The 22,036-nt window shown below is 37.5% G+C and overlaps 1 protein-coding gene across 2 annotated transcripts in view; it reads right to left on the bottom strand.

The window, feature by feature from the left end:
- The window catches only part of LOC132125489 (hepatocyte growth factor receptor-like), a 54,740-nt gene that overhangs the window by 28,235 nt on the left and 4,469 nt on the right, over positions 1-22,036 (bottom strand). For both annotated transcript variants that reach the window (XM_059536916.1, XM_059536915.1), the window contains exon 3: positions 4,057-4,248. In XM_059536916.1, the coding sequence (XP_059392899.1) occupies positions 4,057-4,248 (192 nt within the window). The remainder of the gene's footprint in view (positions 1-4,056; positions 4,249-22,036) is intronic.

Here is a 22,036-nt window from a genome sequence, read left to right as displayed (position 1 = left end):
CGCGACGCACCCGTTTTTCCAGGCGCGTGCACACCGCATCGAGTTAAAAACATTTCAACTTTTCAGAATGCAGCAAGCGCACCGCGGGTCATGTGACAAGAACTAAATAATCAGCTTCATCCTTTCCCGTAACAACGTTAAAAGCTCAGCCAAGATGAAGGAACAGCTGATCATAGCTGTATATGGATTCCCATTTTGAAATAAATTTAGTAGCAGAGCTACTGCAATCGATTTTTTGAGCTGCAAATCCATTTATCCTTTGCTGAAATTTCCGCGTCTTCTAGGAGAGAGCGCGTCATGGTTGCTTAGCAAAGGCAGACGCCTCAGGGGCGCTTCTGCCCGAGCGTTTTGGAAAGAAGGAGAAAGCGGTGCGCCTAGCGTTTTCCACGCGTTTTTAGGCGCGATATGTGAACGGCCCCTAAGCCTTTTATTTGTGCAGATTCTCCAGTACAAGGTTGTTTGCAAATGTTTAGTCGTAAAAGCTGATAACATTGCTTTTTAACAGTTAACATTTAAAGCTTTACAAACATGTTCTGTGATCAGTTTGTCGTTTACCAGTTCATAATTCAGTCTTGCAGCCTAATTATGACTGAATGAGAGAGGTAAATGTTTAAAGATATTTGAAATGCACTTTTTTTTCTAAGTATTCACTGCTCTTTTTCACACAGCAGGTTTTTTGTGTGTCCGTTTTTTCTGGACAACCTGGATTTTACTTTAAATTGTGAGTTCCATTCAGGTTTCATGCCATTGGCACTTTTTTTGAAGGATTGTTTACAATTTCACAGCATAAGCTATAAAGCTGTTTCCCAGTAAATAATAAAATACAACGCACTGCAATCTTATTCTGTTTTATCCTTATTCTTCGTGAAAATATGTTCTGAAAGATTCCTTAATAAGCTTTGTTCAGGATGTTAAACTACTTTAGGAGCTCTAAGGACTGCCATGGTGAAAACATTATTTGAAATCTCCTTGTGAAATTTGCTAGAGTATGGGTCAGTGTTCTGATTGCAGAAGAGTTCGACAAAGGATTACTAACACATAATAAAACAACTCCAGGTATATTTGTGATGAGGATATGACAATGCAAAATTATTAAAATCTCTTAAAAATCTATGCTGAATTATAAAGACCCTTTATTAATAATTTACTTTGGGGGAAAAATGGGAAAAACTAAAATATAAGTACATAAACCGATTAATCGATTAATCGTAAAAATAATCGACAGATTAATCGATTATCAAAATAATCGTTAGTTGCAGCCCTACTCCGTATAGCTCTATGTGAAATCACGCACCTGATGGAATTTACCGCTGATTAGAGAACCGGCTTTACTGACGAGATGCGCATTAACGATCGGCCGATCGTGATCGGCGCACCCCTATTAAAAAATATATAAATACAAATAAATAAAACAAAAAATAAAATAAAATGTTCTTATAGTTTTAGGGTGAAATACTACTTCCAAAAACCTGAGAAGATTTCATTCCTGAAAAACAAACATTCTACATGGAGTTGGTGCAAACCCGTTATTTTTTCCTTCCAGGTTATAAAACATTAAATTACAGATCATGTCTGGAGCTTTCCTTGGGAAAGAGGAAGCATCAAAGGAGGGTGCAATCCAGAGGCAGTCTTTGTCTAGGGACAGCCTCTGCTTTGCCATGGATACTGTAATAACCAGTGTCTCTGCCTTTCAGGGTAAAAGATGACAGATTGAACTGCGATGACTGCGGTTGATGTCAAGAAGTAGGAACAGACAAAAGCTTAGGCCCTAGGGCAAGTGCAGACGTAAAGACCTCTGTCTATCTGGCATGTTGGGAGGTGTCAGAACAGTGGCTCCATCCACACACCTGGACTAACATTTATCATGGTTACATTGCAATTACAGGCCTCCAAGACAGCCTATGACTTAATAGTGCTTGTGCTCCATTAGCGATCAGTGGATCACATCATTAATAGCCCTGGGCTTTAAGCATGGGGCATCTGGTGGTAGAGAGTATGTCATTACTGTGGTTTTAGTGATTTTAAGATGGTGTGCGTGACATATCTCCATCTCACTCAATACAATGCACTAATGTGACTCTCTCTGTGGTCTGTTTTAAAAGCCCAATCTTTAGATTAGTAACATATCAGATCGGACTGTAGAAAGTGTCAATGTTCAGTTATTACCTTAAGGAGCTTTTTCTTTTTTTTATCTTTCACTGGAGTAATACATGTAGCCAGGGCAATTCACAATACTGTTTTATTACATGAATAAAAGCAGTTGATTTAGGTGCAATTATTTATTATTATTTTTTGCATTACCTGACAATATAAAATGAAGTCCATGCAAGCTCTAAGTACAGATTTACAGGAACAGAAGTTTCCAAAACCTCCTACAGTGTGGGAGGGAAATTCTTCTCGTCACATATATCTTCTACAGACATTAAAACAGACTGCTATATAGATATATGTAATATTTATTTAATATTTTAAGTAATAGCAATTTCTGTTCTATGTAAATAGTATATTGTTTAAGATTGATCATTTTTGATAAATTGTAAATTATTCATATAATATATAAAATATAAATATCTTAATAATATAATAAAAAGTAAATTATATTTATTAAAAACATTTCAATATAATTATTCTGTGCCATGGTGCTGCACAAACACAATGTGCTACATTCATGATTCCAAAACAAGAACCCACAGCTAAAACTTGGCAAGTTTCACGTGGCCCAGAAAGTTTCCAAAAGTGTTAAACCATAAAAGGATTTCGAGTCCCAGAAGCGACCAAGCTAAGCCAAGCTTAATTAAGCTGGGCATGGCAGAAAATGGCTACAAATGGACCTGTTATTGAAGGAGGAATGTTACACACACTGGGGAAAAATACACACAGCGAAGCACTAATAACCGTGTGAATTATAGCTCATTGTGTATGTAAGGGAAGTCCTACTCACAAACACAAGGCAAGGTGTTGAGTTTTTCTCACCGAGAGTGTGGCAGAGTGGGAGCACTTCCTCATACAGAATAAGGACCACTGGGACTGTTACTGCCCAGCACCCCCCTCTTCCCAACCTTTTAAAAAGCTTGTGGGGCTCTTGAAACTTCTCCACTTAACCACTACTCACTGCATTCCATATTTTATTTAACTTCATCAGTCTTTCTCACAATCTTTTTTTTTTGCATTCTCATTGTCAAGGCCTCTTAAACACTCACCCACTCTCTTTGTCTTTGAAAAAACTCTCTCTCGAATGGGACAGCTGGACTAGCACTCAGCCCTTACCAGGCCTCCCTCCACATCCAGACAAAAGAGGCGAGAAAAGTTGAGAGGAAAATTTTTAAAAAAGGAAGAGAGAAAGAGAGGGAACGACAGCTGCAGCCGTTCCAAGAAAATACCATGCGAGGACGTGTCATCGAAGCCTAGTGCTTACTATTAACGTACCATTCGGTTCCTCCGCCACGCTTCCGTGCAGCTGTCACCCTTTCTCTCGCCACTAATTTCTCAAACATTTTCCTGTGGTATTTACAAAATACACAAGTCTCTATCTAACACTTCCATGAGCAAATAGTCTCATTTTTGGTGCTCAAGCCGGACAGATTCAACATTTGGGTCTGTGCCACTCTTGCACAATGAACATGTTGAGACATTGATAGGCAAAGTTTCACCTTGTGTGCTTTTAGATTGGAGAGCTGGGACAGTGCTGCTCAGAGGTCAAAGGTGACTCAAATGCAAACAGGAAAAGACCATATTTCCCAACCTGCCACTGGCACCTGCATTTTCCTTCATTCAAAGCTGTTTTCACTAGTCACGTACTTACATCCGGTCTATTTACATGCACAATAAAACAGGGAAATAGCGTTGGCAACAACAGGACTTTGATAAAAATATTCTGATTTAATTTTAGATCCTGCAAATGCTTCACCGTTTCTTTTCCCAGAATGATGTCAGACACATTTCTTCTAGCACTATGGCACATACTAAACTCATAAATTCAATCTAAATGCTGATTTGCTAATCCAGACATTATGTAAATTCAGCTTTAATAGTGAGTAAATAAAATAAATGTCTCACCTGGATGACGCGGCCCTCAGCTGTGCCTAGGCTGACCACAGTGTGGTTTTGGATGGGTACCACAGCTATGGAAGTGAGAAGAACATTCCGGAAGCGTCCGTGGAAGTAGTCCCGACGTGGATTGGTGCTTGTAACCTCTAGCCGGTAGCCTCTTTCGTGTTTGCCACAGCTGAAGGAATCTCCTGCAAAGCTCTGGTAACAAAAACAGAAACACATTGACAAGTTAGACAAGTGTTATTCTACCTGGCAACAAGCAGAGCCTCTCAATAGCCTATTGGTGTGGATGAATTCTGCAGCACTACCATTTTTCCAGAAGACTAGCCTCCACCATGCCAAATGCAATTTGTGGGTTAGATGCTTGTGCAAAAGAGTGACTTAGGCCCCACACAGTAAATCTCCATCTAAGCTCGGCATCTACTGTTTCATCCTGGCCAATGCAGTTGCGTGTTTTCTCCCATGGTGCTTGGATCATCCTTGCCACAATCTGATGGCTGTGCTCACAGATGGCAGGAATTCATGGATAACTGTGAGGAACGTTGAGCTTGCTGTTGCTCTGTTAGAGCTCCGATTGAGGCCAGCTTTGTTTGGCTGGGATCTTTACAACCTGTGGAGTTTTGGAAGTTGCAGAGAGACTGTCTGGTCCTGGTGAGATTAAAGGGGCCATATTCTTAAACTTCTGTAGCATTTAATTCTTTCCACCTGAATTACACTTATAATGTCGAAAAACATTTGTATAAAACTCAGAATCTATCCATTTTTGCGACTGTACCTTTAAGACTGTATTGTTTATGTGCTGTATTGTATGATGATCTCTGTTTTGATTGGCTGTACCTGCATAGTTCGCACAGTCATTCGTCAGGGCAGGCCAAGCTGATGAAACCAAATAGGCACTGAGGGAAAGAGCTTTGTGTTGTGAATATTAGATCATCTATCAACTTCTTATTTCAAAAGAAAAAGGCTTTTCCCTAACATGCCCTCTTGAAAAAAACTATACTTACATTTTGATTATACTTAAAGGCAAAATGTGAAGATAAACCTGCCATCATTTATTCACCTCTATATCATTTCAAACTCGTATTATGTTCCTCTGTGGATCAAGCTGCACAATTAAAAATCATATCACTTATCATTTAAGTACCAAGCTTTGCATGAGAGATGGACCACATTTGAAGTCATTCCTCCCTGATAGTTTGGGGTCATAAGATTTTTCAATGTTTTTGAAAGAAGACTCAACAAGCCTGCATTTATTCACACCGAAATACATCCATGCTGAATAAACTTATTTATTTAAAAATAAACTTTGAACAGTAGTGTAGATCAATCCAGTAGATAATTTATGAAAAACATCATTTAGACCGTATCAACAGATTCATTAAAATTCTGTCCTAAAAGAATGATTCATTCATGAATTGGACTTTTCTCATGAGCTCTCAAGAATGTTTCTATGATTTTCAAAAATAACATTTTAAAGTCTTGGAAAATAGTGCACAAGATGGGATACGTTCATGATACAGTACATAGACAGCTTGACAATCCTTAATCATTTTCACGATTAAAAGGGGCAATTAAAAGTATAGTTCACCCAAAATGAACATTCTATTATCATTCACTTACTTTCATGTAGTTCCAAACCTGTATTAACAAACCTTTCTTTATTCTTTGGAAAACAAAAGAAGATAATGTGTGCACAATGGTCACCAAAACTCTTTGGTTACTAAAATTCTTTTTAGGTTCTGCAGAAGCAAAAATGTCCATTCCAAAAAGATTTGGAATGGCATGAGGGTGAGTAAACAATGTCTAAATTTAAATTTTAGGTAAACTATTTCTGGAATTATCATAGTTTATCCAAGTTAGAGATTACCTCAGAGTAACCTGAAAAGAAACAGGGCACCTGAGGCCTACACAGTGGTCAAGCTCAAAGGGTCACAGACCCTAGTATGAAAGTAAAGAAGTCATTAATAATTAATGAAACCAGACCCTGGCACCACAGGCCATGACTAAAATGTTGGAGTACAGAGAACAGGCGGTTAATGATTAACACCGTGCTCACTCAAACTCTTCTCAGATGGTGTTTTGTTCCACTGTATGGTGAAGGCGCTCTGACAGAAACACTAAAAAGGCACCCATGAAAAATCAGACAAGCATAAAAAGGACACTCCATCCTGTGCCAGAAAAGTTCTCACTCTTTCTACCCTTCTTTCACTGGTGATGTGAGTAAGATCTATGAGTCAGTGGCATGACTGCGGTTGCAGCTTCAATTTGAGGGCATGTCTCAGAGGGATGCTTTGAAGATGCAGAGAACAATACAGGTAGACGATAAATCAGGCCGAACGAGCGCTGGTCCCTGCTCTCATTACAGGGCTGAGCGGGATGGCTCAGAGGCACAGAATTGGTATACAGATGAAAAAGCCAGTGAAAACGAGGGGGATTACAGGCCAGCTCATCCCAACCCCTGAAGGCAGAGGAGGACTTCTGCCTATTGAGGAAGCAACAAAACAAGAGAGAGTGAGACACATGTAGCATGAAGCGGCCAGTGAATTCATCCAACTGTGTACAAGCCTGCCTTTGATGTGTCTTCAGCAGGACACGTTTGCTTTGCCGGGTTATATAAACCCACCGTAATCCATCATAACGGCCAAGCTGCCACATATTTCAATAGGACTTGTGTAAGAAAGCACCATGGTTTGGAATTGATTTGGGGAGGCTCTCTGAAGCCTTTCCTATGAGAACCTGAGCACAGCCCTAAAAGCATGTTTTAGAGGAAGAGAGAAAAGGTTTGTGGGATTATTTTCATAGCAAATAAACTTCATGTTTAACCTGTGTGTTTGAAAAGCGAGACATTCCACTACTTGGCTCATGGTATTGCAGGGATCAAGGGTAGAAATTGAAAGAACCTAGACGGTGTTTTATCAAGCTTCGTTGCTCTGATCCCCCGGCTCCTCCAACCGAGTGACTTGCAGGTCGGATCTTCATTCTCGCCATTTCTCACTTCATTTATTACAATGAATATTCAGGGTTGAACACAAGTTACACTCCATCAACAGCATCTGTGGCACAATGTTTATAGAGTGCTGCAAGGATGACGTATTTTGTAGGCCAACCCTGAAGTCTGCATTACCCTGGTCCCATCAACAAACAGCCCATAGGACTTTTCCATAGGCTTTTGGACTATGGGAGAAAACATGATCTGTGACCAACTAAAGTTTCTTATTCTCATATGATTTTTTAATCAAGATAATCCACAAATGAACACGATTTTTATGAATTTTGAAGCCTAAATACAACTGACACATGTAATAGTTAGAAAATAACTATAGGGGTAATGAACCACCTTTGTTTCTTTATTTTGTACTGTTCTCTGAAGTCCACATAATGTTAGCAAGATTTTTACATTAAAAAGTTTTACATTTATAAGTAATAGGTTATTTTGTGTCTTTTGTGTCTTGTTATAGTGGGCATAGCTTTTAGTTTCAATCTTTCTGAAAATGCTGCATTGATTTGTGCCTTGTTTGTAAATGAATCCACAGTAAAATAAAGTCAAGTCACCTTTATTTATATAGCCCTTTTAACAATACAGATTGTCAAAACAGCTTTACAGTATCAAATAGGAAAAAAGTGTGTCAATGCTAAAGGACAATAGTAAACACATTTAAGTTAAAGGCAGTTCATCACTGAATTCAGTGATGTCATCGTCCAGCTCTGTTCAGTTTAAATAGTATCTGTGAAATTAAGTCGACGATATTGCTGGAAATTAATTGTCCCCAACTAAGCAAGCCAGAAGTGACAGTGGCAAGGAACCAAAACTCCATCAGTGACAGAATGGAGAAAAAACTTTGGGAGAAACCAGGCTCAGTCGGGGGGTCAGTTCTCCTCTGACCAGACACAAAAAGGACCAAGTTCTTAATGACGCAGTCTGGAACTTTATTAAAAATAAAGTTTATCCACGCTTTCCTAACACTGGGATCAGAAGGAAGGCAATGCAAAGATTCGTTTTTTTTTGGCAACATGGCACTTGAAACACTGAATTTAGGATCGTTAGCAAGTGATTTTATCACATTGTGTTAAAATCTTGTTAAATGCATACTGTTTGCATCTTGTGGCTATACTATTGAAATGGTGAATATTTTAACATTTATGCATAGGCCCCATTCACTTTCACTGTAAGCTTTAAAGAAAAGCAGGAACTAATTCAATAACAAAAAAAAAAAAGTGCTGTCATTTGAGGTTAACCTGGATTGAACCCGGACTATTACTTCATAGTTGAGTATTTTAAGTATTATTTCAAATAATGCAGAAAAATATTCCACAAAAACATTCCGCAAGAATGGCAGGGCCAGTGGGTAGCTCCTCTTAGACACATTAAGCAGCTCTCATTGTGTACAGCACAATGCTGAAGTGATAGAGTTACTGTGCCCCACCTTTGGTGCTTTACAGCTTTGCGGCCTTTGGCGTCACCTCCAAAATGCTTGATATGAGTGAAAGGAGATCTGTACGACCAAATGTCACCTTCACAGACTTTCTGTTAATCCTCTGGCCCTGGTACAGTTGCGAACACTTACAGCGTACGTGAAGATTTCTGGAACATCATTGCGCCATGCTCCCACCCTTCAGCTGCTTCTTGATGAAAATAATGTGACCTTTGACCTCCCAAAGTTTTCACTAATGTTGTATATGTTTATATGTATGTGTGTAAGATTGCGGTGTGCCCCACCTGTGCATTTAAACGGCACGACGCAAAGCAACCCGATTCTTGTGTTTATGTGCCTTTCTTGGATTACTAGGTCGTGAAGGTCAGAAGTCTGGGGAGAATTAGAGAAGCTGACAATTACGTGGGATTAGAGGCTGGCAGTCACCATGCAGTCCTGGTGCCTGGCTGCTGGTGTGTTAATACCTGTGGACTAGGGAGGCACCAAAATGAAAATTCTTGGTCGAAGCCGAACAAAATGAAACACTGGGCTGAACGCGTTTTTTCTAATTTTTCACCCATTTAGGTCTATTTTGGCTTTTTTTTGACCATTAATTAATTCAGCATTAATTAAATTGCCAAAACGTGCTCTTACTGTTTTGTCCTGCTTTTCAAATAAAAAATCTATTACAAAAAACAATTTAAAAATATATATTTTTTTTTACATTCTAGCAGACATTATACCAACAAAGCACATTTTAACTTATAAATAAATATATATAAATTTTTTGGCCATTTTTGAGACTTGAATCAGGCATGTATTTTTTACTGTGCAAACAAAGGCAGTCTTGCTGAGCAGAAGAGAATTCTTCAAGTTCAGCGCAGCGTTAGACATTGTTCGGTATATATTATTCTGCCATTTTGCTTATTCGGCCAAACACAGAAATATTTTGTTTTGCTATTTTCAGCCAAATAATTTTAGTTGCCGAATATTCGGTGCATCCCTACTGTGGACGTCTGTGAAGAACACTTGAAGAGCCTATTGTAGGGCTGCACAATACATGAAAATTAAATTGATATTGCGATATGGCCTATAATGCGATAATCAAATTGTGAAAGCAGATTTTTAATTATATAAACATATACACTGCCAGTTTCAGATTGTTCTCATTTACATGCACGCAACTCATGAAATTAAGTTTCAGAATTTCAAAAGGAATTAGTTAATTTAGCTTGTCTTGAGCTGCATGCGTGTAAATGAACACAGTGCTGCGTTCCGCTCTGATACCAGCAGAGCGTATATCTATTAAAATAAAAACTTGATGGGTTAACATTTAAAAATTAATTAAGAATTAAGAAATTAGGTTGTAAAAAGCAGTATTGTAATTTTACAGTTGTACTATAAATAAAATATTTTATTGTTTTATTCATATTTAAATATAAATTTTACAGTATTCTACAATATTTCTTATTTTGCATTTAGATTTTTTTATTTATTATTAACAAAAATAAAAATAACTTTGGCTTGTGAAAATGTCTGTGCTTTTTCATATCTCAATACATCTGGCAGAAAATCTAAATATCTCCATATAAAATTCTGTCAGTATCGGGCAGTTTAGTTTATTGTACATTATTGCCGTTTATTGTACAACTGTAGTTTATTGCAGTTTAGTTTAGTTTATTGTACATGTCGCACCTTGGTTTTTAACAGCTGTTGTCTGAGAATTTGTCTTTTGTTATCATATTAACTGAAGATCCTGTAGACTCCTGTTCAGGTCTTTTTCTTGTTTTCAATTTTATTCTCATGTTGCTTTGCCTCGCATTCCTCTTTTTGGTGTTATCTTTTCTTGTTACTCAATTTTTACTTCTTTTTACCTCTCAGCGCAGCAGTCAAGTGATCTGTCAGCAGGGGACTTTGTTCCTCAAGCAGGTTTCCAACTGGGAAACAATACACGACCCAGTACAACAGCTTGTAAAAAAATGATCAGTTTATTCAACTGCTCATGGTTAAATCCATGCTCATCTATTGAACTTGAACTTGTACAATTTGGTTAAACAGCATCATGATTAATACGCCTGGACCAAACTAGTGAAACATAATATAATTCAGCACAAGTCATTAATCAAACTAAAATCATGATTAAAATACAATTAATCAAATAAATTTGTTAAAACAACAAGAAATCATGCTTGAATATTTTTCATCGTTCCTTTGCAGTTAATGAGCCATGAAGCACAGATTGGGCCAACGCTACACAATTTACACTAGCTAAAATAGTGAAGAGCTAAACATAAGCGAGACAGAGCTATCATTCTTATTACAATGACATAGACTATGGAAGTACTTATGAACCATGCTCATCCATTCAATTAGATAAACAGGCATAAGCAAACGGGGATAATTTAGTGTGGAGTCCATTCTGGAGGCCGGGAGGTATGTCATTATTTACTCGTGCAGCATGGATCTATTCAAAGCATTAGCGGAAATGTCCATTCATTATAGCAGACAAGATGAGCAGGCTCAAACACATCGCTCTCTGCCACAGTCCACAAGCATGCTGGAATAAAAACCTCCACCCTTATGCAAGGAGCATGGATCTGATAAAAGGGTATAGAGCATGGCTTTAAAACCATGAAGCGCTGAGACCCTTTAAAAGATCAAATCCAGCCCTTTATGGAAGAAAAGAGAGGCAGAGCATTCGGACGCCTGGTTTGCAGTTGCCCGGAATAATCAATTCCAATCTTGACTGTAAAGGCTTGGCAGGGCCTGCTTTTCTGTGATGATCTTACGCTTTTTCACATGTCAGAGGGAGCAAATTAACGTGCCTCTTACTGGACAGATCAGACACAAGGGTTTTATTTTGGGAGCTGTTAAAAGAGTTTTTTAGATTATCTGTTCCTAATTTCAGCTAATTTATTTCCACGACATTCTGTGAAGAACTTTGCTCCAAAGAAGTGCCCCCAAAATCCATAAAGAGCTGAGAATGAATGTGTTAAGCCCATCTTGACACATTTAGTATGTTTATGGTATTAGAACAATAGAAAGAGTCTGTTTGATGATAATTTAATGTTTGAAGAGGCATAGTGTCTTGGAAGGCATTAACTCACAGTTAAATGGCCTCTTATCAGGAGGTTTATCAGAGCCATTTTCCTGTATTTAACACTAAGAGGCAGATATGATGAAATCCTTATGTCGATGTGGGCTTTTGCGAAAACATGCAACCTACGCTACACATTGCGAGCAAAGATCAAGGATTTTACTCACAAAATACCCTCTTTCTGCCAGAAAAACACAACTAACGTGAGAAGAGCATGAGCATGCAGCAAATTCGGGCCTTCATAGTCATATTTCTCAGCACTATGATTCAAAGCAGGCAGGTGGCATCCTTTTTATGATACACAATTCCAGTGCCAGTCAGCTATTATACTAAGTGCGCAAAACCACGCAACAAATGAAAAACAAACCATTGAGCGTGGCGGCAATATGTAAAGCATGACCGCATGGTAGAACAATGCATCATTGTGTTATCTTTTGGTAAACCACTAGAAGCTGGCATGTATTTTTATTGCCTTTTTGTGCAGATACCTTCAGGGATTACGGTCACTTGAATGCAATAATAAAACACATCTGTTTGTTTTGAACTCTCAAGGAGGAGAAGGGGGGCACAGACCCATCACTGGCCACAGACAGAGGAGACGGACTTGTTAGTAAGTAATAGTAATAATAATAGATGATAACTCTTTTTCCTACTGTTAAGCTACGCAGCCTTTGATTATTACATAAGTAGAACAGTTTCCTTTAAAGGGGTTATATGATGTTGCTAAAAAGAACATTTGTTGTGCATTTGGTGTAATGTAATGTGTTTATGTGGTTTAAGGTTAAAAAAAACACTATTATTGTTGCTCCTCTATGCCCAACCCTTCTGAAACGTGTCGATTTTTACAAAGCTCATTGGTCTGAAAAGCGAGGTGTACACTGATTGGCCAGCTATCCAGTGCATTGTGATTGGCCGAATGCCTCAAGCCTATGAGCCGGTTATGTCCATTAACATACTGTGATGCCGTGTGTCCCGGCATGACGAGACAAAACCAATAAAACCCATTACAAACGTGGCATTTGTTGCAGCCAGTGGAGACATAATTACTGATTATAATTACTTATTCTGTCTTTTTATGTGTAACATAAAAACATGTCTGCATTTGCGATTGGAGAAATGACAAACAACAAGTGCTTCCGTATTTTCCTCACTATAAAGGCCCGTTCACACCAAGCACGATAACTATAAAGATAATGATAAAGATATAGTTCTAAAAATCATTCTCAATATTAAAGAATAGTGGAGTCCACACCACAGCTATAACGATAAAGGCACAGAGAAACGATATCGTTGGAATCACTTTCAGAACGATTTTTTTTTCTGATGAACGATACAAACACTGCCAACCAATCAGAATCAATCCTGCTGTAATGAGCTCGAGAATTTAAAGCAGCAGACACACGTCCACTTAGAATACACAGACAATATCGTTCGCTGGTGTGGACGCTAATATCGTTATCTTTATAGTTATCTTTATAGTTATCATTCTTGGTGTGAACGGGCCTTAAGGCACACTGGATTATAAAGCGCACCTTCAATGAATGGCCTATTTTAGAACGGTTTTCATATATAGGGCGCACCGGATTATAAGGCGCATAGAATAGAAGATACTGCAGTCAAACGTTTAGATGGAGCTGTGCTTAAGGTAGATTTGTGCCGGTATTCGGTAATGCGATATATTGCCGTGATTATTTATGCACGATATTGTTATCGTATCGTATCGATATTGTTATATTGTTGTGGGCACTTCTAAATACAGTGAATAAATATACATTACAAATTATTTAGAATTTGGAATGCATTTTAAGAATATTATTCCCATCAGCTGCTTAAAATGCACAACACTGCTGTATGCTGCTTGAAAGAGCGCGTGCGCTCTGATGTAAAAAAGCGCACATGAGAAGCACATGGAGGAACACGTGAGAGACGCGCTGAATGAAAGCACATTCACTCTCTGACAGCAGATGGCGCTAAATGCAGCCCTTACTCTGTAAACAAAAATAATCTTAAATAACCATTCAGATTTGTGTTTTCCCTACGGTGTTTATTACAGAGCCAACTACTGAAATATTTAGACTTAATAGGCTATTTATCTTCAAACATTCATTTTTTATTTTATTTTTTTTATCTGGACTACAATTGCCCTAGATATTGTTTGAAAGTGTTTTGATCTTTTATTGTTCATTCACACTTTACATTATGGCTTCATCAGTTAACATAAACTGCCAATGAAAAAATTATTCTGAACATTCATTAATCTTAGGTATTCCAATATTTAATAACACATTGTTAAAATTGAAAGTTGCAACTGTGTTATTTAATGAGCTAACATGAACTAAGACTTGTATTTTTTAACAAAGATTAATAACATCTGTATCAAATGTAGCTATTGCTCCTTGTTTAGCTGTGCATTTATTGAATGAGCACTATGTGATGTCCAAACTGATTACACTATATTTTATGTATTGCACTTTATTTTATGTGAAATCATTTTCTGTTTTTAAACTGTCTTAAATTCATTTTAAGTCAATTTTTAAATCATTTTCATTTTCAAGTTCATAAATTGCTTTTTATTTTTGTGATTATTTTTCTTCATGACGTTTTTTTTTTTTTTTTTTTTTTTTGAATTACCATTGTGTATGAAATGTGCTATAACTAAACTTGCCTTGCCTTGAATGTGAATGCATTAACTAAGGTTAACTAATGAAGTCTTACTGTAAAGTGACACCTATTGGTTTTTATAGTTCTTTTGCACTTTAATGTGTAAAACATTTAACTTTTATATATTTTTCTGTATTGCTTTGTTTTAAATGTTTAGTTATTTTGTTATAAGAAAAAAAGTTATTTAACCTGTTATACTGTATTATGACCACTTTTTAAAAACAAAATTTCAATACTGTGATAATACGGTATACCGTGATAAAAGCATTATCAATTAACCGCAACAGGAAAATTAGATACTGGCATATCCCTATCTAAAGGGAATGTCAACATTTTGACAGAGCGCCTTGATCCATATATAAGGCGCACTGTCGTTTTTTGAGAAAATTAAAGGCTTTTAAGTGCGCCTTATATTTCGGAAAATACGGTACTCTACACTGCTTAAAACTCATCAGTGGCAAACTGCTCATCAGTGGCAAATTCTTTAAATATATAACACGTACTTATAGGATGTGAGTCCGAAGCACCAAACTATCCTTGCAAAGTTTGAACTGCCCCATTTTATAGAACAGCCTTTGAGCACAGACCCATTGTAAGCTATTCTTCAGTTTCAGGAAACAGTCCTCCATAAAATTCATCACACAGTGGGCTTGAGTGAGGAATGGCTGGCGGACTTGAGAATGGCACAGCCGGCGTGCTTATGGCAACCACATGTGACGAACCCCGGGCTGGACTCTGCTTCCTCTACAGTGAAAGCCAATCCAGAAATCCACAGCGAGAAATTTATGTATTTCATCAGCGACCAGCACGGATCAGGTCAAGGCATGACGAAGCAGATATAGTCCTCTTTTGGAAGGCCAAACAAAGAAGTTTTGCTTTCACACCAAAAACACACAGCATCTCTACGACATGGCGGCAGTGGTAACAACAATACTACAGTAAGAATAAAAGTTACACCATTTTTCTTTGCTTGAACATTTGGTTGGTGTTATGCAAATCTTCCCACAAAGTGATGTAGACATGTGGGGGCGTGTTTAAACTAGGTGTTTTAGGAGGCCGTGGACAAGTCTTAACCTTTATAAAAAATATCATCACTTATGGATTTTAGACTTTAGTCTTTGCAACTTTACAGATCTTCTTTATGCACCAAGAACTTGTAACACTCCAAAGAGAAAGGAAAATTTAAATTGCATCCTATGAATCCTTTAACCACGGTCTCTGATGGCATACTCAGTGCATGCATCAAATTTCCTCTCTAGTCTTTACACTAGGAAAACCAAATAATTTTCATGAAATTTAGTTCCAATAACTGATCACAAATTTGTATTCAGCTATTGGTGCTTTTATTGACTTAATTTTCTGAATACATGACTCTCATGAGACAGTTCTTTTAAAAGGTGCCATAGAATGCATTGATACAATATTTTAAATTGTTCTCTGATATCCCCAGAGTGTGAATGTGAAGTTTCATCTCAAAACAGCTAATTTTTTATAGCTGTTTGAAATTGCCACTTTTAGGGTATGAGCCAAAACGAACTGTTTTTGTGTTTGTCCCCTTTAAATGAAAATGAGCTGGTGCTCCCACCTTCCTTTTCAGAAGAGTGCAGAGCTTCAAGAGCTCATGCTCGCTAGCATACTGGTGTTACAGTTTAACTGGTGGTGACTGTGTTACTGATCTCACATTGCTTCCAAAGGCAGTTTTTAACTACCACATTCAGGATCATTCTGGTAGCACGTCAAGGCAGCATTAGTGAAAACAGGAAGAGACAATGGTAGCTTTAGCAATATTAGCATTACAAAGAGCCAATGAGCTCTTTTGGAAAAAAAAATGATAAAGCATGATGCTTACTTTGTCTGGAGTCTGGACATTTGAGCATGAAGCGTTGGTATCAATCCCTCTTTCAGAAGCAATCTTTGCACAACTCCAGCATTGAACTGAACCTCATTTGTGAGGCAGTCCAGTGTGAAATGTTAGCACAAACGTATAGGTCTTTTCAAGGACATTTCCTTAAATTGTATTTAAACGCCATGTCCTTAGCGGTCTATGGAGACTCCCATGTTCGTTGGTGCATCACGACACATGACACTTTAAATGGCTCTTTGGAGCTGATATTGTACCGCTACAGCAAGAAAACAGTAATGGCCGACCGCTGCTTCTCACTCAGGGCTGTATATATGCTAATAGGGCAGAGAGCATCACAAATGGGTGGGACTTTCCCAAAGTATGACATCATAGTAGTGAGATATCTGGAACTGCTAGAGTGGAGAGACTGATTATGATTTATTGGGATAATAAAACAATGAGTGGGTGGATTTTTACTATTACTCATAGGCGGAAATCGCGGGGGGGTCGGGGGGGGGTCCGGACCCCCCCATCTGAGGGTTGTCCCCCTCTAAAATATAATTGAAATATGTGTATTGTAAATAATATAATGATATTTAGTTAAACTAATTGTGTAAGTAGTAAAACAATACAAATGCAAACGGAGCAACAACAACAAAAAAAGTTTTAAACATCTCGAGTTCTCCCTGCTTTGCCTCACATTGCTTTGGTCCACTGCCTGCTCCCATTTTCATCTCACCTCACCACCGACATACACACAGTCTTGTACGTTAGATTAGATTAGCGCGGGTGCACATTTAGATTTTCCCGCGTTCACTATGATTTAGTCGGTTTACTTCATTTAATATAGTCAATCTAATATAACATCACAATAAGAGTGCAGTTGTTCTCCAGATATTAGCATAACAAATGTGATTTAGATTTTTATAAAAATTTAATAAACAATAAGTTAATGTTAAGTGCATTTTAGGCACCATATTGCCTGTTTTAGCTCTATTTCACCAACGAAAAAAGTTGAAAACTAATCTACAGCAGTAGCAGCACTAATTTTGAGAAACACAATGAGGAGGTGTTTCCTTACTGAATGAATCCACTTTTTGAACAAATCAGTCATTGACGTAATAAATAATTATTTTTTGTTTTTTCCCCTCTTTCACGTCTATACCGATCTCACTATACAGTTGTGTGAGGATGTATGTCTAAGAGTGTGTATGCCTTCATTTTGCTAGGCATGGCAAATGTTTTTATATATGCATGTTTTAATTATAACTGTGAAGCAACAACATTGCTATTAAATGTGCTATACAAATAAATAAAAGTTGAAGTTAAGTTCAAATTCCATTGTATTTTGGTGGCTTGATTTTGTAAACAACTTCAAAAACATTGCAAAAAAAAAAAAGTTTTGCAGAATGTTTTGGTCAATTTAGTCAGCTTTTTCATTGAACCAGAAAGAAACTTTGAGAAGAAGGATAATGGAACGTTCTCCATGCAATAGTAAGGCTTTCCTCTCTGTACACAAGTACAATCTTGCCTGTTTTATTGGTGTCCCCTTCAAAACTTGCTCGTGAGAAATGTTATGTTTATTGTCCCCCCCAACATTTAGATGAGATTTTCGCCCCCGCTATTACTTGGTTGTTTTCACCCACTGTAGCCACACAACTGTGTTCAAACACCTTATAAAAGTGCATTATTTTTGCATTCTATGGCACCTTTAAGTAAATAAAAAAACAGCACCGTCACTGTAGAACAACTCCCGAATGAATTAATCCTTATAAGCTGTGAATCCAAAACATACAGAAAGGTTTTGTAGTCTAGCTCCTTAATGACTTTCTAAAAATAACAGCTCATAAGAATCATAAGAAAAACATACATTGGGACCAAAGAAGTATTTTTCCCAATTGAATGAGCCAGATCTTTTCAGTGAATCAAAATACTTTCAGTATGAATCAGTCAGCAGTTAAGTACTTGACCTGAATCTTTTACTGTTACTAAATGATGGTTCATATGATAATGAATATGATATATGATAATCATTGGTATTTTGTTAATTTAGTAAATAAATGAATTAAAAAAAAATTGAACATGATAAGCCAATTAACAAGTCTGTGTAAATGCACATTTTGAAAATCGGTATTAAACTTATGTCTGATTTACTGAAATCTAAAATGATCATTTGATAACAGAACACGTAAGCATTGAATTGCATTTTTTCAATTGAACTTGAATTTTTTCCTCAGTTGTTCAAAAAAAAAAAGGTAACAAAATCATTAATGAACAATTATTTCAATCTAAAAAATAATCATAAAATTCTCATGTAAAATACACACTGCTACAAACCCTGCATGACTGATACCTGAAGTCCACTCCATTAGCTGACCAAACACTGGGTGTCACGCCCCACAAAACTCACAAGTCAGGTATCAGGTAAAAGCTTGCTGTCTTTTCACACGAACACACAGGCCGTGTCTACTAAGGGATAAGCTTGAGAATATCTGACTGACGTGCTGAATGAGGTGGAAGGGCAGTCGCAGATAAGCTCTTATTTGCGGTGCATTGTTGAGTTCTCAGCAGGTGATAAAGTAGAATAGTTACTGGCCAATCCAATCCGTTCCATTATTTAAGCACACATTCATTTAAGACTGCATCCAACGGAACCATTGTGTCGGCATTAGCACCAGGGCAGTATAGCGTAATGGCTCTTTTCTTTTATTTGTGGTCCCTGCTGTGTAAGCTAAAACAATTAGAAGAGCTCTTTGAACTGCAGCAAACAATTAGTCTGGATCAGTCAACTCTAGATGGTTAGCGGTGTGCGCTGATTGAATATCCAACCTGACCGGACTCATTAAATGCTTCAGCGGGTATTTGATTTACACCTGGTCAGGATGTCTTTAACCTTACGTGGAGGTTTCAAAATTGAGCTCTTTGATGAAACCTCGTGCTCACAGACCCGGAGAGCTGGAAATTACCGGAGGGAGTAAAAAAATGAGGAAGTCAAGGACAAGGTATAGTGGATGCCAGAGATGGATCAGCATGCCTCTGGGCCACTGACTCACCAAAGAAATCTCTCCCTTCACCTGACACTTACACATGTTTCTGAATTATGCCCAGAGAGCACCGGCAAGTTTTTCAAAGCTGAAGGCTGTGTTAAATATGGGCCAGTCATCACAATAATGAAGAAAAAAGCTGCAGTGCAATAAACCTGGAGTAAACGGTAGAGTACTGGGCTGGCCAATCATATGTTTGTTTGTATGTGAAGTTCCTCTCAAATAACAGATTGTGAGCGCAGCCGTTTATCAGTTGTGTGCTGCTTTATGGGAGTATTTAAGACACACAGGCACATCAGAGCAGAAAAACTGTAGGAAGAGAGCTATTTCAAAAAGACCAGTAATTTAACATTTTAATATATTTTATAATATAATAATATAAAATTTATAAATAAATATATGTTAATATGATACTCAAATAATGTAGAAAAAAGAATATTAAATATATAATAATAGAATTACTAAATATTATAAATATACATAAATATGGATATGTATAAAATGAATATACTATATAAATAGTTTATATATATAAATAGTATATATATATATATATATATATATAAAATGACATAATTAAAAAAGTAATCTGTTTACATATACATTTATACATTTATCTTTTATATTAGATTATGAATTATATTTGTAAAACAATTTAAATAATTTTATATAATTTTAAAAAGTATAAATTTTTACATATTCTATAATATTTTATTCATATTAAATTAATATTTATTTTATTATTCTACAAAATTTATATAATATTAAGTAGACTTTTTAGCTTGAGAAAAGTTGGCACAGCAAAAATAAGTACATAAAAGTCAGAAACATCCCCATAGGTGCTCTCATCCCCAGATGTAGATGAGATGAACAGTTCACACCTGGATGCCAGCTGTCCAGTCTCCCCTAGCTAACATTATGGTCCAAAGTCACGCAGGTTTCCCGCCAGGGCAAGGCTGCCAACATGAGCTCACTGCAGGGGCTTGACATTTTGACAAGGCACACAGCTGCACATCTCCACCTGCCTCCTGGTCAGAGCTGTTTGTCTGTGACGTGTACGTGCCTGTGTTTTTGTGCTTAAGTCAGAAATGATTCAGGGTGACTTAATTCCTCAGTACAAACCTCAACTCACCCACATAAAATACATTTCTTATACATGTGTAAATACACATAGAAACGCAACCATGCAGGAAGCTTATCGAAACTTCTCAGACAGGATACAACAAGTACTGTGTCTTTCACCATTATTTTACACCTCCCAGAGCTGAGACCGTGGCCTATAAATGATCTAGGTTTTGCCTCTTTTGCCCAAACACATCTTGCATAAGCAGGCAGCAGCATGTATGCTTTTTATACGTGCTAAGTACAGTGCATTAGCGTGTCACCCTGTCCTTACATGACCAAAACACACTATAATGCAAAAGACTGAGTTAGGTACAAAGAGCTAAAACTATCTGATTTACATTGATGTTTGCTTATTCACAGTCAGAGAGATGTGGGAAAAAGTGCAGAGTTCATTCAAATCAATGCACTGCCTATTGGCTTTTCCTTACACTTTAAGACTTGCCATCTCAAAGTATGTTCATTTAGCCACAGTGGCAGTAATAATTAAAACAGCTGTCGATCAAAACTCCCTCTTCAGGAATTATATTACAGGCGGCAATCAATCAAGCTTCAGATTCAATTTTAAAGTAATCAGCATTTGCCAGTTGTTCCCCTGATCAATTGTAATCTAATGATAATTTTGACCTTAAATGTGGCTGTTTGTTATAGCCGGTCTCATGTGTCCCCCTCCCCTCTGCTCTTTCAAAACAGGGGGCGCTGGGTTTGTTGGGGTGGTTCCAACTCGTATATATCCATTATTCCAAACAATAAGGTCTATTTTTCTGTCTGTTTTATTAACGAATACTGCTGAGCTCGAGCAGACTGGCCAATCGATAATATTAAGAGCTTGGGTGAAGTCTGAAAGCTGTGGTGTCTTTTTCTCATCGGGTAAGAGTCTATTACGGACTTTGGCGATTTATCTAATATGATATTCAAATAACTTTGGCTCCACATTGACAAATAAAACAGGAAAGCAAGGCTAAATTCAATCAAAACTGAAGTACAGTGTCAGATGCCCAATGTTTCCACATAAAGGCAGGAGATGTTGGGAGTCTGATTTGTGGAGTAGGTTGTCTAAGAGCAAAAACAAGACATTGGGATCAATTTATCAAGCCTTTTTACAATGTAATTGTTTTATGACACTGCGTCAATTGCCCCTTTATGGGATGATAAGACAGACTCTGCATAACATATGCTACTGGTATCATAATTCTCAACGATGGCACCATGATTTGTCGTCTGCCATAGACACACACTCAGACACACACACCCAACACAAACAAATGCACACATGCACACTTATGGACAAAAACGGTGTAGAAAACGCACACATCCTTTTCATGAGATGTTCAGACCTTTCAAACATTTCTTCGAAGATGCCTAGGGAAATATCTTCCAACTGACTTGTTGCTTTAAAAGCCATTTAAGCTATTGTATGTTCGCTTAATGATGAATGATAGAAACGCAGCTGACTTTGAGCAGATGTTTGGATCAAGGATCCACAGAACAAAAATATTTAAAATGTCTTGAGTGCTTCGGTCTGCAGATCTTCTGCTCAAATACATGACTGAGTGCACTTTGTGAGTTTGGCCAGATAAAGTTCAGGGCACTGAAACAACCACACCAGACTGGAGAGCTGTGTGGCTCTGAGAAGAGGCCAGCCACTCCGGTCTGGCCCATATGAACTGCTAAAGCGACCAGTACAAAGACTGTTAGAGACAGTTGAAGAACACCTGCTGAGTAGTGATCTGGGCTTCCCCGTTATATGGACTCTGATTAGACAACACTCAAGCAAATAAAAAAGTGAAGAGAACAGGCATAACGA

Source organism: Carassius carassius, chromosome 43, assembly GCF_963082965.1.
Source record: "Carassius carassius chromosome 43, fCarCar2.1, whole genome shotgun sequence".
In the NCBI taxonomy this organism is placed as follows: Eukaryota; Metazoa; Chordata; class Actinopteri; order Cypriniformes; family Cyprinidae; genus Carassius; species Carassius carassius.
Note: the sequence above shows the minus strand (reverse complement) of the source record. Positions and strands in the feature narration are given on the sequence as shown.